At 44.2% G+C, this 18108-nt stretch overlaps 1 protein-coding gene across 1 annotated transcript in view; it reads right to left on the bottom strand.

The window, feature by feature from the left end:
• Positions 1–18108, bottom strand: part of LOC144121182 (Fanconi anemia group J protein homolog) — a 58050-nt gene that overhangs the window by 27230 nt on the left and 12712 nt on the right. Inside the window, 6 exon segments of the mRNA XM_077654251.1 lie at positions 556–691; positions 3841–3936; positions 4838–4951; positions 6838–6897; positions 11210–11309; positions 13224–13313. Of these exon segments, the coding sequence (XP_077510377.1) occupies positions 556–691; positions 3841–3936; positions 4838–4951; positions 6838–6897; positions 11210–11309; positions 13224–13313 (596 nt within the window).

The following is an 18108-nucleotide window of genomic DNA, read 5'->3' as shown; positions in this document are numbered from 1 at the left end:
ATTCACTTACAGGAGTAAGTATAGACACCAAATTTTTGCTTGCATGTTTTCTTCTTTGTAATGATGGGTTAGACATTATACTAGTATATAAAATAAAACCTTATTAAATCTTTTGCTAACAGGAAAAAATGAAAAATGAGTGTTCTATAATAATTATTTCAAGGAGTTCCCAATGCACTGCACATGCAAACTGTAGCTTATTGGTTATACTCCAAACGAAAAAAATGCTAGAGCTGTGTGTGAAAAACTTTTCAAAAATTTATTGGTAAAATATGCTGCTAACACAAAAAAACAAACAAAACAAAAGCAAAACAAAAATAAGCCACTGCATTGAGCCAGAAACTGACTACGAAAAAATTAAATAAGCAAAACGTTGCATATGCTCTTAGCCACCGTTCTTGCAATTTTCAGCTGCGTACATAATACACTGCACTTTCTGTGGCCTTTCAAGTTAGGCAAGGCAAATGGAGGTAAATATAGGATGTTCTGCACATTACACTTGTTCTGTGCTCTGTTCTTGTTTTTTTTTGCATTTGGTAAAAATCAGTGACTCACACATTTCCTCCACGTCCTTGATAATATCGTGAAGCTGGTCTTGAGTCACTGTAAAACTCATGACTTCACGACTGATATCTTCAATATTGTGTGCTTCGTCAAGCACCACCACTGCATCAGTCAAGTCGATGCTCAGCTGAGAGGGATAAACCGAAGGATAACTGTTAATGGAATGCCCCTACGAATATGCTTTTTCAATAATGTGTTTGAGTGGCGCAGCTGCTCATGCTTTTGCGATTTGTGTTTTTGCCATATGCAATGAAATGAACAGACTCCACCAGCGCCTGTGCGGAGTGCACTCTAGACAGCTTCTCGCTGCCAGCAACACCAGCAGTAACATGACTGCAAGATGATCACGTGACATGTTACACCAATGATGCCGCTCATGGCACGAGTGACCACAAACAGCTTCGCTCTAAAGCTTCTAAACCTTGCCTCACGGACATTGAAGAAAAAAAATATTCGTGCGGACACTTGCCCAGGTAATGAACTCCCCAGTGCCAAGTGCGCATGCCAGGATGGCAGGTAGCAGGCTTCACCGCACTTCAAAAGTGATTCGTGGTGTTGTGGCAAGTGTTCATGACAAGATTCGAGATTTTATCTCACACTATAGTGTTTTTATCTTGCACTGGCCAACAGCACCACAGAAGATGCAGGGCCGTGGAGGGCTGGTAGCCCGGCGGTCAGCACACAATCACACCTCTTGAACCCGTTGACAGCGCCCCGGAAGCATCGGTACCAACTAGTAGCCTTGCAGTAAACATCCTGCGCTCATGTCCACTATCACAGAGGTGGTGAAAACAGCAGTAGCTTTTAGTGCGAAAGCGCTACTCCAGGCGAACTAACCACGGGAGAGAATTTTGCCTTGTATTGTCCCGTGCTCCGAACTAACTTGAGCTTACCCGAGTAACTCGGGTAAAGTAGCGTCGCACAAGCTGCAGCAAGTGGGAGGAAGCTCGGGCAAGTTCGGAGGAGCATCACACCAGCTGCAGTGGTGGTCCAGCCATTTCAAGTTCTGGAGCAATTTTTGGAGCAGAAAAATATTCATTTTGGAGCACCTTTGTATCAGAACAATAATTCTGGAGCAACACGGTAGCAGCACGAACGGAATAAAGGAGTCACCCAGAAGAGTTTGTTACTAATGAGATCAGGTTCAGCCATGTGTAGCTAGCAAGAAAAAAAAAACAGAAGAAAGGTGTTCGCAAAAAACAGAGACAAAACATTTTATTAATGCTGGCACTGTCCTGCACGCAAGTTCAGCCAAGCGTGCTTCACTAAAAGTCTAAAGGACACGTTCACTATAACCATTCTTTTTTCTTGTTGGCACTATCTCAATGCTTCCTGGAATTTTTCACAAATTCATCAAGTTCGTGAAGTGAATCAGCAATGCCGTAATTCCCTTGTTGCAACACAACTTGACCTCGCTAGACCTGCTCCAATCTTTTGTTCTTCAACCTAGATGATGCTTCTTGGCCCTCTTCATAGTTGACTAACATGATGCACCCGACATGATGAGCGAACATGGAGGAAGGAAAACTCGGGAAAGGCCCTCGCTATCTGAGCTGCGCGCCAAAAAAATGTGCCGGAAGTCACGCGCTTTCGCAAGGACTACTGCGAGTCTTTGGCCGACGGTGCAGCCAATGTAACACTAGGTGCAGCGGAGTCATCGCCTGCAATACCTGCTCCGCATGCGCAAGCGCATTGAGACGGCGGCCAAGTAGGGGGGAGACGCGGGGAAACAATGCGACTTAACCATCTCTCCAGAGTTCTTTCCTTCCTCCATGTACGCGAATGAGCTGGCTGCTAAATTTTACCATGAGGCAGCTGACCAGTGCCCTGGGTTGCCAACTGCAGAAACATTTAAGTAGGTTGCCAACTGAAAGCCTGAACGATTACAGAAAAAGATGTTTTCCCGCGACTACTTCTTCTTTTTGGCGCAGCTAAGGCGCAATATTGATCAATTTGTTGCTTTTGGAACAAACCGGCGCAGCAAAATGTAAATGTATCAGAATGGCGCAAATGGCGCAGCTGGAGCACCACCGCAGCTGTAGTCAATGGGAGGCAAGTGGCAGTTAAATTAATGACTGGTCACGAGAGGTTGCTCGCAAAAAGCAACATGGGTCACACAATCCCTACTGGTGGCTGTGACAGAAACAGCCACCTGCTAGTGCAGTAGTGCATCGCTTAACTGCTGCGCAGTTGCACTGGCAGTGGTATGAGGACTCTCTGCAATCTATGAACGCTAAGTAGAGAATGACCAATTCTGCACATATTAGCCTTATTCCACTAAAGCTATCGTGCATCATACCCTTAGGGCAGAGCTTAAGTGTCCACTCCAAGTGAGGAATAATATTCAACAATGCTGATTCTTGGGCTAGTTGGGACTATTCACTCATAGCGCTGTCCCGTCTTCCTCTCACGTCCTCGTTTTTGCGCTAAAGGCTTTGCCATTATGAGGAATAATACATGCTTTCACATGTCTATTAGGTTTAACTAAGTTAAACCCCTAACACTGTTTTTTTGCTCTGATGTAAAATTTTCCATGCATCACAGCTGTAAAATGGGGAAGCCACTCTAGCTGACGCTTATCTTGCTGTCACTGCGTGCTGGCGGTGCTGTGCGGAAAAGCCAACCTAACTGGCGCTTTTTTTTTTTTTTTGTGGCCTCCTGAATACCAGTGAGCACCTTCAAAAGGGCGCTAAAACTCAGGAAAAGCTCACCCCATTTCTGTAATAAGGATCACCTGAGTTGCCATCCTTTCACTGACTAAATTGCACTGCACTTGTGTGTGTTTCTGATGAAATTTTATATTATAGATTTCAGCTATATCAAACTAATTTTGCAATTTTTTACCTCTTCCTTATGACTAGGCTTGACTGTATGTGCTTCCACAAGAACTGTAACCAGGCAACCTTTGTGTTTCAAAAAAATCAAAATGCCTGACTTCATGACTAGTGTATATGTTGTTATGCACACTAGTATTGCAAAAAATGCCATTGAGATCTTGTGACCAAACTATAGCATTACCCAGATCTAGATGTTAACATGAACTCTTCTTACAGACACATCCATAGAAAAACAATGGCTCAGATGTGCTTCACCTGCACGTTGGTTAGGTGCACCTGACAAACTGTTGCTGTAATCATATTTCTGGGTCAGGTGTTTCTTTTTTCCACAGGAAAGGGGAAAAAACTGAACAAAACAAGGACACATAAGGAGATAATCTGTGCAAAAGAAATGCATTCATGCACACAACATGCATATAGATAAGGCTTTCCTCCTCACACATTTCCTGATGACGGGATCAATCAGGTAGTTGTAAGGGCAGAAAATAATGTCTGCACTTTGCGCCAGATCCATACTCCAGTAGTAGGGGCATACCTGGTAGAGAGAGCAAAGTTTCAGCATCAACTCTGCAGTCTTGCTCGTCTTGAAACAGCAATCCAACTAGGCCAAAGCTGCACATAAAGTGTAGTTTCAGCAATCACTAAGAAGCGGCACTAGAATTCTATGCCAGCGCTTCACAGTGGCAGCTTTTGTGACAGCAATTTATTCACCAAAGTAACGTTCAATAAACTTATGACAGCGGATGCACATCATGCATAAACATTGCACTGCTACAAGCTTTACGGGTAGTGGTGCAAATTTCACCGCTTGGCACCTGCACATAAGGCAGACAGCATTCCTATGATTATTGCAGGTGGCTGCTCAACAGAAGAGATGTCTAAAAAAAAAAAAAAGAGCAGGCATTGCTTGCCCGCAGGCAGCTTACTATGAGCATGTAATAGCACATGTGACCAGCATAAAGGTAACAACTGATCGTAGCCTTCATGTGCTAGCCTTCATCGTAGCCTTCATGTTATGCCAAATAAAGACTTTAGAATAGCAGACCCATTTGCTTTGGGTATCAACTATCAAAGCAATAGCGGAGCACCGATGCACAGGCACAGAGCCAGAAAAGTAACGAATTTTGGATGACAAAAGAAACAATACAGGCTACAAGACACATCACAGTGGGGGGCTGTGGAGAAGCTACTTTCAACCTCCTCATTAATGCCACACACACACATGGAGTGACACACGAGGGCCAGTGCCCCGGCACACTATTTTGCTGAGCTAGCTAAACCTTCCCATTAAAAAGCAAGCAGTGCAGCCAGTCACAGCTTTCACCATTCATTGCGCTGCTTTGCAACAAGTTTTACTGTCACCCCAGGCTAGCTTGCACTACTTTTTATGCTTTTTAAGAAGTCTTGCAAAATGAAAGAACAGTGCATAGACTGACTTTGTGCCGCTTCCCAACGTTCACGAGTTCTTCCAAGTCATAAGGCTCCATGCAGCCACGTGCGGCCGTTGGGTATGGTGGTGCTCTCTTCATGTTTATGTAAAAGCCACAGCCCTGAAAGAAAAAAAAAACAAAGAAAAAAAAAAGCAAAGATCACACTTTCTTTTAAACATGGCAGTAGCAAATCTCTGCTGGAATATCCACCCGATGCAAACAGCCAGCTACCTGAAGCTTAGAGGTCACATGTACACGTGCAAACTGAAGTCAACTGAAAATGCCCTACTGTTCCAATTGCATTCATGTTTTTGCAAGAAGAAACCGAGATCCATGCCGTGCTCATGCATGGCAGTATCAATGACACTGCTCAACAGACAACGCATGAGTAACTCTCGAATATTATGGTACACTCTTTCTACTACTGTCCACTTCCACACCAGGCATAAGCTGCAGCATCAACTAAACGAGGCACCCAGCGACTTCCAAGCAGCTCTTCAATGGGCATTTGCCTGCATAGGTAATGTGACAACCTGAGGCATCCCAAATCTCAAAACAAGCAGTGAGAGGGTTTCTTATACACTGAAGTCTATGCAGACAGTGTCGCAAATGCATGGTTAGCAGGCTCTTGATTTAAGTTAGTGAATACAAAACATGTGGCGTAGGTGGCACATGAAAGGGCACATGAAATAATCAACTTCATTTTAATCTAATCATACTGAAATTACTTATAGCAGACTGTTTCACCCTACTACCAATCATTATGAATTCAATTTGGCCATATTTTTGAGAGCACACTTGTCTGCAAGCCCTTTTTTTGCAGCCAAGCATGCAATGCCACTGCACTCCCCCTCCCAAAAGCAATGGCGTAATCTGTGCTACCCCTAGACTACTCCAATGCAGGAATGCATGCATGCTGACCTGTGTTCTTAGGTTACAGCAACACAGTTTGCATGTGAAATTCGGGGCATTGCAACTAGCGGGAGTGTAAAGAACGAGTTCACGTTTGCAAGAAGCACATCCTGAGTGGACAGCTTGCAGTACAGGTGCAGAGCACATACCGAGAGTGTCATGGAACGCGCACAATTGGTGAGGGACTGGCCATGGAACGGTGCCATGAGGCAAGGGATGAAGTAGGCAGTGAAAGAGTTCAAGATGCTAGCTCGGACACAACCTTTAGCAAAGTGCGTATCGCTACTGTATCACACACCGCCAGTTCTTGCGCACTAGTTGGTCAAGATGCATCAGGAGTGCTGCATCCATCTCCATGTGGCGCCAACGCCACTCGAGTCGAGCCATAATATACACTGCCGCTGCCTAGTCAGTAGTACTACAATCCCCTTTGTGATGCCGTGCACATCTTCCTTCACAAGTTTATTACTGTAGGTGAACATTTAAAACCCCGCATAGTTTGTACAGCTCAAATTGACGCTACTGCTAACACTTACGAGAAACAGAAAACGGGAACTATTGAACGAGAACTTTTGAACCTCGTTCATGCAGCACCTTGTGGCCTTACGCGGGTCCTAGAGTCCTAGAGGACGGAGGACGGAAGTGGCTGGGTGGACGGACAGAAATCAGATGGACAAACTTTGCGGACAAAGGGAGTACACATGTAAATGAAGCCATTAAATGTGTTCCTGCATTAGAAAGACTGAAGATTCCTCCTGTGGCCTGGTAACAGCAAGAGAGAGGAGAAAACAGGTCACAAAGGAAAATGGCAAAGGCAGCGAGAGGACGGGTACTTGTCTAAAATAACTACTGGACTTATCCATAGGCAGTGATCGAGTCCCATGTTGCGTAAAAATCCAAGGAGCTCACCACCAAGAGTACGGACTAAATACTCCCATTAGCGAGCTGCACAGGACTCTTGGAAAAAAATTACCTCAGCATTATCAACACCTTTAAGATAATCACAGTGAACTATTTTATTCGCTGATATGCTGCACATGTACGAGACAATGTGGGAAGGGGGAAGAACGCAGCCAGTGGAAAGGTGCACTTACACCAGACTGTGGCGAATCCTGCACAAGCAGCATGGCTGGGTTACTGAGGTGCACACGGTTCTGAAGGATTGCAAAGAGACTATTAAAATAGGCGACGCTTTGGCGGTCACTGCACGAATGCATTGATAAAGCCATCAAGCGTGCTTTTTCCTGCTACATTTTACAAAATTTAAGCACAGACTGAAGTGTCACAAGGTGTAAGCTTCCAAACATGTCTCTTCGAGGAAAACCAAATAAAGTGGAGTGTTGGACAACTAAACACACATCGTTTCATTCCCTAGCTTTTTCCACACTGTTGGCCATTTGCAAAAATGGCGAAAATTTGGTCAGTCACAGCGTTTGAATTGATAACTACATTTATCACTGCCCTGCTAGCTCCACGCTAGCGTGCTTGAAACAAAAGTGATCATCATTTTACACTACAGCCGTATGTACTATCGCAATCAAAATATTGCAGGGCGCATGTTCTCAGATAAGATGTCATTGCAGCTCTACCTCGCGGCTCAGCTGCGTAGAATTGTTGCCAACAGATAGAGCATGTGTGTACCTTCATGCTTTAATGCATTTCAGGCGACTGGATTATGTGACTGTTCTGAAATAATTGTTTTCCCGCACACTCGCATCCCGTAAACTTTTTTTTTTAAAGCGAAATTTATTGCCCCAGGGCATCAATGATGAGTGAAGGTGTGATGAATGATCTAAATGAATGGAAAAAGGTTAGCTGATTTGATGAAGTCCAGTAGAGAACGATAGTACCTAGTTCATAAAAATGTAACATAGATAGTATGTAAACCAAGAGACAGAGAAAAAAGCAATTTGAGCACCAGCACTAAATAATCACAATGTAGAAAACTGCACAAACAAAGCACTAAGCAAGTACACCAACAAAGTATTCGTTAAACCACTGAAAAAGGCCAGTGTCACAATAACTGAAGCTTCTTTATGAAAGGAGGAGGAACATCAAATGCGTCTCAAAGGCAATACAGTTGATGGCCGAAAATTTGGACCCCTGATTTTTCGGACAAGCTTGATTACTCTAATTTTTCGTGGCAGCACGACACGGCCCATAGAGCCAATGTATAAGAGCACTTAAAATTTCAGACACATCGCAACTGACTGCTATATCTTTCGGACCTCGTTTGCACCCTCCACCGACATCCAAGCCGCTATATAATGTGTACAGTGGAACTTCGGTAATTCAAACTATAAGGCAGATTGAAAACTTGATAAAAAAAATTCTAGGTTCAAGGGAGCCTCTTAAATGGTGGGGCTGCTATTCTCCATGAGTCGACACATGGCACTCACGTCGTTCAAAATTTGTACCATTCTTGGACGTTGTCAGCCGCACAGACTTGAACAGTAGTCACAATTCGCGGAACTCAACTGTGCATTCAGGAAAAAGCGAGCACGGAAGAAAATGGGGATGCATTTAAAAGTGAGGTGCATGTACTCGCAGCAAAATGCATAGCAACCCTGAATTTTCTATCGTAAAACCATCGACAACTGGCGTTTTGATAGCAGGCAAGATGCGTCTCATTATGTGCAAGCCACCACACAGTGCATATCGCTGGTTACGATGCCAATTTTGGCTCTATTCGCTAGGCCTAATTATGGAGACCAATGTCAACGAAGCGTTTGCTTCGTCCGTTTGTTGATTCTTATCGTTTCACCATCTTCGCATCTTCGCCTTCTCGTTCAGAGCCCTTTGTACTGTGGGCGCAGTGCAGCTCCGCAGCGGCGCGTTCGCTTTTGCATTGTAAACTTTGTCAAAACCCATGCATTCATCGTCGACATGCCGAAGGCAGTACAGCTGTCGTAAGTGAGCTCATGAAAGCAGTTGCTGCCCGTCGTCTGCGTATGTACTATACGACACGCGGCGGGATTTAGTCGTGAGAAGTTTCAGAATGTGCACAAACTACTGATTCTGTCCTCTGACATATTGAAAATAAGTTAGAAATTTTTTCGGTTAAATTAAATTTTTTTTAATGCCCAATTTCAAATTTTTTTTACATTTTTGCGGTCCCTAGGGAGTCTGAAAAATTGATCACCGACTGTAATTTGCATTATGAAGAGAGAAATGAAGAAACTTTCATAACATATCACATTTTGAGGGAAAGGGAGTTTCCTGGTCAATATACAGAAAGCATACAATAACCTGAGACATGAACAAAGAGGGAATTACTAAGAAAGTAAACAATAAGAACTGATCCACCCCTCTCTCACCAAAAATAACTCAACTGCACAGAATGCTGCCAAATGAACTGCAAATTATATGACAAAAAGAGCAACTGTGCACATATTGACCGCACATTTTTATCAATGTACCGTTTTGTCCTTGTGCTTGTGAAACGCATCTCTACCAAACTGAACAGTACTGCAGTAGAGAGCGAGAAAGGTGCACAAACACCTGAGACCTATTTTCATCACTTTCGGCTACAATATTCTGTTGCTAAAACTAGAGCGATATGGCATCCGCGGAACTGCCTTACAACTAATAAGGTCGTATTTATCTCAGAGAAAGCAAGTGGTTCAGCTAAATAATGCCCGTTCTGCAATTAAATTTATCCACGCTGGTGTACCACAAGGTAGTATACTAGGACCACTGCTGTTTAATCTATACCTTAATGATATTATAAACATAAACCCTGAAGTAACATTTATTATGTACGCGGATGATGCGAGCATCTTTTTCTCCGGAAAAAATATCTCAGAAATAATATCCGCATGTAACGACACAATGAGAGCGTTGGGAAAATGGGCAACAAATAATTCCATGCGTATAAATGAACAGAAAACCAAAGCAATCTTTTTTCGGCCAATAAACAAAATCATCCCGCCACATCATTGTGATAGCGTCAAGTGCATGACGCGTCACTTTGCCATGACGCGCACTGATAGCAGCAGCTGATAAGCAACCGCTGCATATAAAAGAAGCGTCAGACAAATAAACGCCGATTCCTTGTCCTGCACCGGTCTTCGCTGGTTCTTTGGTGCGGCCGCTCGGCTGCCGCACGCTACAACATTACAATCATGCCATAGTACTAAACTTCCGTAACGTAGAAATTGTGGAGAGTTTCAAGTGTCTTGGAGTAATTTTCTCCTCCCATATGTCTTGGAATGATCACATAAACTATCTCATAACAAAGTTAGCTCAAATCACCGGCTTGGTAGGCAGTTTAAAATATCAGCTATCAACGAGAACCAAATTGCTTTTATATAACTCACTTTTTTACTCGCACCTTAACTATTGTCAACTCGTATGGGGAACCGCAGCACCGTCTATTTTACAGCGCATACATCTTTTACAGAAAAAATACATACGTCATGTTTATAATACATCACACCGATCCCACACTGCAGACCTTTTTCACAATGCCAAGGTAATTAGTATATACAACTTATATAAATACCGACTCAGCGTGAAGATCAAAACAGAATTAAGACACAATCTGAATAGCTTACAGGGTCTTGCAAACCTGCAAACCAATTTGCCACGATACCCCACTAGATATGCAGAACGGTGGTTAGTTCCTACTCCTCGTCTGAACACCGGGAAACAGCGCCTATCTTACACGTTACCCTCTCTTTTGAACACCTACAAATTAGATGGGTTTGATTTATTTTCATGTCCTTACAGAAATCTCCGCCTTATGTATAGTTCATGATTTCGGATACTTTCATTTTCTGTGATTTCATGTTATTCTGTTGTTTGTACTGTGACTGGAATTTTTTTTTTTTTGATCAAGACGCGATTACTGTAGCGAATGTTAATTTACTGTGCCAAATTGTGTACAGATTTGATGTATTGTTGTGCTTCTTCTGCCAAAAAAGAAAAAAAAAACGGGCTGTGGGCTGGTCAAGCTGCCTGCGAGCAGCTTTTTTCCCGCCGTCCTCCCATCCAAATGTACGATGGCAAATAAAGATTATTATTATTATTATTATTAAACACTTTATCTCCAGACGTTCTTGATTAAGAGAGTAGCATTTTCTATTCCCTACTCAATTATTCGCAGCACAATCTAAGTACTTTGTTTTGCAAATGCATCCGTGAAACTCGATCACATGCATAAAACAACCAATGGTAACTAGCAGCTTTCGCTAACCTTATTATTCTTACTGAGCTACTGACTACAGCAAAAAGTCATTACACAAAGCATGTTTTACCAGCCCTATAAAAGGTAGGGAATTTAAAGATGCTCACAACATAATCAATGAGCACTGCACTTCACATGACACTGCAGGAAACTCATCATCATCAGCCTGACTACACCCACTGCAGGGCAAAGGTCTCTCCCATATCTCTCCAATTTAACCCTGTCCCTTGTCAAAGCCAACAAAGAGAAACAAGAGGCAGAAAATTAGCAAAACAGACCATTTGCTCCATAAGCTCCTTGCACATTTCATTCTTGGTGGATGACTTCGACACCCTTGGGTGGATGCAGGTCCTCTCTCGACTGGACAGGATTGCCATTCTGAAGATCAAAGACAGTGGGGAGGGAAGTGAGCACTGTAACACCCACACTACGTTGTTGTGTCGGCTGCGGCTGCAAAACGCTGGCAGTCTGAACATCAAGCGCGTGACAGAGGCAAGGTGCAAGCACATTTGCTCGCCTGAAAACTGCAGCTTGACTGCTCCACAATCTTCTGTGTGCACTCCAGTGAGCCACAGGTTCCAGGTGTGTCAGACCATAGGCATATTGCAAGACATTTTAAATGCTTTACACTTAGATTTGAATCGGTTAGTCTGTCTTCCACGGTGCTATAGAAGACACTCCTGCTGCTTCTGTTACATTTCCACTAAACAGAATCCTCCTTTGCAGAAAACTAACACGAAAAATATTTGACGAAAGAGGGTGCCTCCCTTTCACAGTAGGCTAGTAAAATTGTCATGCGGCCAATTAGGTATAAGTGTACTTTCCTTGCCAGCCGTCTGTATTCTTTTGCTGCATGAATAATCTACTCTCATATTTTCCACTACAGTAGCCGACCGACTTTTTGGACTCCAATAATTCAGATAATTCAGTGGAATTCATCGGCGCTTGACTGCCACTAGGTCTGGCAATTTCTAGTATGCTGCGCCCAAGCTAACACACCCCTCATGTAATGCCCCTCTTTTAGGGTCTCCGAGGTAATACTAAAACAAATACAATAAAATAAATAAATACATGTCTACGGGCAGCATGAATTTTGTTGCGGCTGTTGGCGCAGTGCCATTGCTGTTGCGACGCGAGTGCAAACTACCAAAGGTGGAAAATCGAAACTATGAAGCAAGGAACGCTGCACGAGCAGTGCTGCACTTGATGCGGTTGTGCGGGCTGGCTCCAAGGCTTATTTATTTATTTACTTTTACCTCAAAGGCCCGCAAGAGGGCATTGCATGAGGGGTGAGCTCACATATGTATTAAGCGATTAGTTCTTAATGCCTTGAAGCGGTCAGGGGTGTTAAGCACAGCAGTTTCCATTAGCAAGTTGTTCCACTCTCTGGCAGTCTGGCTGAAGAATGACTTCAGGTGGGCATTCCATTTTTCTTTTCGCCTGCAGCTTAAAGAGAGACAATTTCTAGATTAAGACTGTGTAGGATCTAAGCAGCTGCTGCAAAAATGGTGCAGAAGCGCATGTATGTTACAACTTCGCCTGTTCCATGAGTGCTCCCTCCTCACTGCTGTGTCCTTACCGCCAACAGCTGCTCAAGCAGACGGAGAGCCATCACAGGGTGTTTAGGACACCCTGCGCGTGCAAAGCAAGAGCCACAAAGCCTTGCAACATCCGAAAGAATCACACTGTGTTTATAAGAAATAAAAGAAAGCAGCAGACAATGACATGCAATTTCTTCCTGCACTGTGTTCAGGTACTATATTTCCAGGCCAATACTTTTTTTTCATCATCATCATCATCAGCCTGACTACACCCACTGCAGGTCATTTTATCTCCCATGTCTCTCCAATTAACCCGGTCCTTTGCCAGCTGCGCCTACCCTATGCCTGCGAACTTCTTGACCTCATCCGCCCACCTGAACTTTTGCCAGCCCCTGCTACGCTTGCCTTCTCTTGGAATCCACTCCATTAACCTTAAGGACCAGCGGCTATCTTGCCTTCGCATCACATGCCCTGCCCAAGCCCATTTCTTCCTCTTGATTTCAACTAGAATGTCATTAACACGCGTTTATTCCCTAACCCATTCTGCCCGCTCAAGTCTCTTAATGTAACACCTATCATTTTTCTTTCTATGGCTGGCTGCATTGTCCTTAACTAAAGCTGAACCCTTTCGTTAGCATCCACATTTCTGCTCCGCCCACAAAAAAACATGACTGCAGGGTTCTACCGTAGATAGTCATTCAAATGTAGCCACACATTTTATTGTCAAACAGGCAAGTAAAACATGCCTTACCTGGCATAACGATAATTGGTTTTCTTCAGTTCTCTCACCACCTGTGCAATTTGCTTGTGGGTTCTTGTGCCATAGTAGATTGTGGGTACCCTTGGATGAGAACAGAGAGAAAAAGAAAAAGAGACATGCTTGTATAAACAAACAAATGCTCACGGTGAGCTATTCCAAGCAATTGCATTCATAGATTATAGGACATATTTCTGGCTTTATGTTACAGTAGGCTGTACATGAGCAATCAAGTCACCTTGTTCGTGACCGCGACTACACGCATTGAAAGCTCCAGAGAGAGAGAGAGAGGGAGAACTTTATTGTCAAGAAGATGAAGATCTTTTTGGGTTACTCCAGCCGCTTCAGGTGGTTGGCAGTTTAGGTGGTTGGCAGTTTAAGTCTGTCGGCGACCTCCTGCGTTCTTGCCATGGCCTGGGACTGAACGTCCGGGTCCGGGCTGGCGAGAACAGCTTCCCATTTTTCAAGCGTGGGAGATGTGACTAGATCTGCCAAAGGCGGATCCTCAGTGCAGTCCCAGATGATAAGGTCTAAGGTGGCAGGCTCGTTGCACAGCTGACAAAACAGATTTACCAAATCGGGAAAGATATTGGAATACGTCCACGGGTTTGGCTGCGACCGCATTTGCAGCAGCCTCTACGTGGTAGCCTGTTCGCGGCCAGAGAAACGTGCAGAGGAGGCAGGCTCGCTCTAAGCTCCCTGTAATAGTTGGTTATGGCCCGATACATACCTAATTAGCGTCTAGTCCCTGGGGACATCCGGATCCGAGATCCCCTCACCGGCTCTAACAAAACCTCGAGCGTACTGGTGAGCGGCCTCGTTCCCTGGAACACCCGCGTGGGCCGGGACCCACACCAGATCCACTTCCTTCCTTTTGGCATCGTACGAATAATTTTGTATGCAGTGGCGGAGATACCCATGCCCCCTCGCGAAGTTGCTCAAAGAAAATCTTTGCTCTGCATTCATCAGTAAAGTTTCGAGCAATGAAAGTTTCAAGATACAGCATGAAATGCACAAGTGAAGCCTTCAGATGCAATTCTCAAAGGCACAGACGGCTATGGTTGCCCACTCTAAAAAAAAAACAAAAAACATGTCCCTGCTATTACCAGTGATAGTTAACCAGTAACAAGTCCTTTACAGAAGTGTAGATCAAATCAAGAGAGAGTAAAGTAGCATTGGCACTGCCAAACTGCAGTTTCAAGAGCAGGAGCAGCATGTTTACTTCGGCCAAATGGCTCAGGAATACTTTGGGCGACATGTCATGTTTCACTGTCGTGTTCATTGGTACACTTGAGGTGTCTGCACCCGTGGTGCTTGCCCGACCTGCCTTAGCTGCTTTGTGTGCTTGTCATCTCTTTACCGTCAGAAAATCCCCTCTTCAAACAGAATAATATTTTTAGAGCCTTAGCAGTACTTAGCTTGTTCCCCAGTTTTGCACCGTCTGCAGTGCCAACCTTGGCACTGCACCAAGATGCTGCGCGCCAGTAACTACACAGCGTGTTTATGTTTGAAGGGAGCACTGGCAATGGTAGCTGGCTTGGTGAACTTGGCTGCACGCCTAGACTGTGCTGCAGCAGTATGTACGATAAGGAAGCCGGTGAGAATGTGCAGAAGGGGCATTGAGCACAAGGCGACGTGTGTTGCAGTACATGCGCTTGAGCATCGGAGAGGAGCCTAGTAGTTTAGGCTATGACACTGCATATAAAAATTCTTTGCTCTCACACCACAGCTAAAGCTAAAACATTTGCACTCCACATTCATAACCATCCTGTGAGTTTTTTCACTCAAAAGATTTCAGCTGAGAATATATTAAAACTAACTCTCACGTACTAGTATTAGAAAATTTTCACCAAATACAGTAGAACCCCATTGATACGCTTTTATAAAAATACAGGTGTGTGTGTGTGTGTGTGTGTGTGGGGGGGGGGGGGGGGGGCGTGTATTATAAACAAAAAACGTATCATCCAAACCATTAAGACTGAAAAAATGTGACTCAGAAAAAAGTACACAAGACATTTATGACAATTCAACCTTAAAACAGCCTGTCAGTGCTTGAAGGTGCAAAGTCTGAAGCGCTTTTCTAGTACTTTGTAAACTTCTATCTGCATATGAGTAGTCATAAGCGTGAAAGAAACTTCTCCACATAACCAGTCCAGCGACCGGCAAAGGCGAAAGTAGCCAGAACATCTCAGCTGTCACTGTCCTTTTTTGGATGTTCATCCCATCACACTAATGCACAGCAAAGAAGCCACGCTAGCAGCTTGGCAGGTGACAACAGCTGGCACTAGTGCTGATGTCGCGTGCCTCCAGGCTCGGCCCGTTTGTTAGCACATCATCATCATTTTCGAATGATTCGTCCCATCGTGTTTATGCATGGCGGAGAAGCCACTCTGGCAGCTGACTGCCGCATATGTCACCAGGATAGGCCTGCTCACATGTTCGCGTATCATCACCATCTATAGAATGCTTTGTCCCATTGCACCAATGCAGAGCAGAGAAGCCACCCTTGCGACTGATTGCCTCTGGTTTTCTGTATATGTATATCGCATGCCCCTGGCATCCAGAAGAAAAAGTAGCAGCATAATCAGTGCTACGCTTAGACTAACCCACTGCAGGAATGCATGCGTGCTGACCCATGTTTTCGCTTGCAAAGTATTCTTGCCCTCACTCTCTTCTGTAGTCAAAGATCTCACTTGACGCTTCCTCTTCTGCGCTTCCTCCTTCTAGGCTTCCTCCTCCTACGCTTCCTCCTCTTGACAGCCCTCTTCTGTGGCAAAGGCCTCACCTGTTGCTTTCGAAGGTGATCACGTTCTTGGCGACTGGCAGCAGCACTTGTGCAAGGTCCCACAGATGTCAAAGCATTGCGTTAGGTCATGGAAACACAGCCAACGAGTGAAATTTTTAGAGGCAAGTCAAAGTGCCATTCCATCTTGAGCCCTGGGTAATATACACTTTCGTGCCACCAGTGTGCACCCACTGATTGGTTCCGACACAGCAGGCAAGCACTCAACTCAGAGGGTGTCACATGGCACCCTCTGGTCATCTTTGTGCAGAGAACAGCATACCGTGTGTTGCCTGTGCATACTGTGTGCTGCCTGTGCTGAGGAGCTGGAAGCTCCTCAACCCTGCCTTTGCAAAATCTTTATTGCAAGCGGTAATTTAGAACCCTCGGTAGTTGGCTCAGCTGAAATCGACAATCTTGTGAACAAACACTTACAAGAAACAGGAAACGAGAATTGTGAACCTCGACTAAGCAGCTCGTTGTGCACTAATGCAGGACCTAGAAGTGCAGCTTTGGATGGACGGAAACAAGACAGACAAATCTTGTGGGCAAAGAGCAACAAAAATGTAGCCGTCGAATGCATTCCTGCATTAAGAATAGCATAACTCTATGGAGCATTTTTATTCCTAAATGATTTTCAGTGCATGAACTGGGAAATCGCACGAAATGGGAACGTAATGAGGTTCTACTACAGTATAATAAAAGAATTTAGAATGTGAAAGAAAAAAGATATGATGTGCAAAGCACCGAAGACAATGCAAGCATGCTTGCAAACATCAAAGAAAGTAAAACTAGGTGATTAAATGTCAACCTAGCAGTGTCATGAGCTGTTTGTTTAAACAGGGGTGCTGTTTGTATTAGTGTCAGAAGGGATTCATACTGTGTAAAGCTTCACGAAAGTCAAAGCATATTATTCCATTGGTCATCATATACTGAAGGCATGTGATTTGTTGAAAACAAAATGAGAGGGCTACGTCTGTGTTTTAACAGCAGCAGCCCACTTATGCACAAAATGCTGGTATACCGGCATGTAAAAGAAAACTGCATGCTTAAATACAGTATATACTCTCAAAATCAACCCATTTCTCTTCCAGAAAAGCTGACATCCTTTTGAGGGGACGATTCATTACGCGAGAAAAAAGTTTAAATGGATTTTTTTTGGGGAGAGTTGAAATTTCATATCATATGTCCGTCTGCCTGCCCGTCCATCCATCCATCATTAAAAGCATGCGGTCAGGCACATTTATGTCGTCGGTGTTAAGCACTGTTCACTTCAAAAGGTGTTTACTGTATCACAGCATGATCCTACGATTTTGATACCCAGCAGCACCGGCCAATCTCAGCGAGGTAAAGCGAACATGCTGAACATCAAACCTGAAGGTCAGGTGCGCATTTTTTACGCGACATTAAAAACCTCATGAATGTTTAAGCCTTAGATGTGGTGAGGGGTTATGCACTTTCGCTCCCTACCTTGAGCTCACCAAATCGCTTGCGTGCCTGACGGTCCTGCTTCCCCATAGCATTTCAGTGTAGAGGATGTTTTATAGCATTCTGGCTTAAGCCGCTATGCTCTGATGCTCAAGCGCTCACCGGCTTTCTGAGCATACAGAAGGGCAGCTGGGTGCGCAGCTGGGCGTAGCAGTGCGCAGAGCAAGCCACTGCCACTTCTGTCAAGGGTGCGCAGCATCTTGGTGCGCTGCCAAGGTGCTGCAGATGGCACGAAAACTGAAGAACGTGCTATGAAAAGCTAGCAGCCTAAAAAAACATTCAAATTCTCGCCGAAAAGAGTGAGGGGTGATTTCCTTACATGAGCATATACAGTAAATGGTGAGGTGCAAGCATGAGCATATACAGTAATGGTGAGGTGCAAGCTAAGCACTTATATTACAAGCGGTGAAACTTAACAAATGTTTCAATATTCCTTCCGAAAAATCAGGAAAACCAATCCTCAGGAAAACAAAGAGATCTCCTAGGGCTTAAAGGAACACAGGCGACAAATTAAGTTGGCCCGTATCAACAGGGCACTATACATTCTAATCCCAAAGATTCCAGTCTCACTGAAAATGAAGCTATGAAAGCTAGAAAATACTAAATTAA

This window comes from Amblyomma americanum, chromosome 2 (genome assembly GCF_052857255.1).
Source record: "Amblyomma americanum isolate KBUSLIRL-KWMA chromosome 2, ASM5285725v1, whole genome shotgun sequence".
In the NCBI taxonomy this organism is placed as follows: domain Eukaryota; kingdom Metazoa; phylum Arthropoda; class Arachnida; order Ixodida; family Ixodidae; genus Amblyomma; species Amblyomma americanum.
The sequence above is the reverse complement of the archived record's forward strand: the minus strand, read 5'-3'. Positions and strand labels throughout refer to the sequence as shown.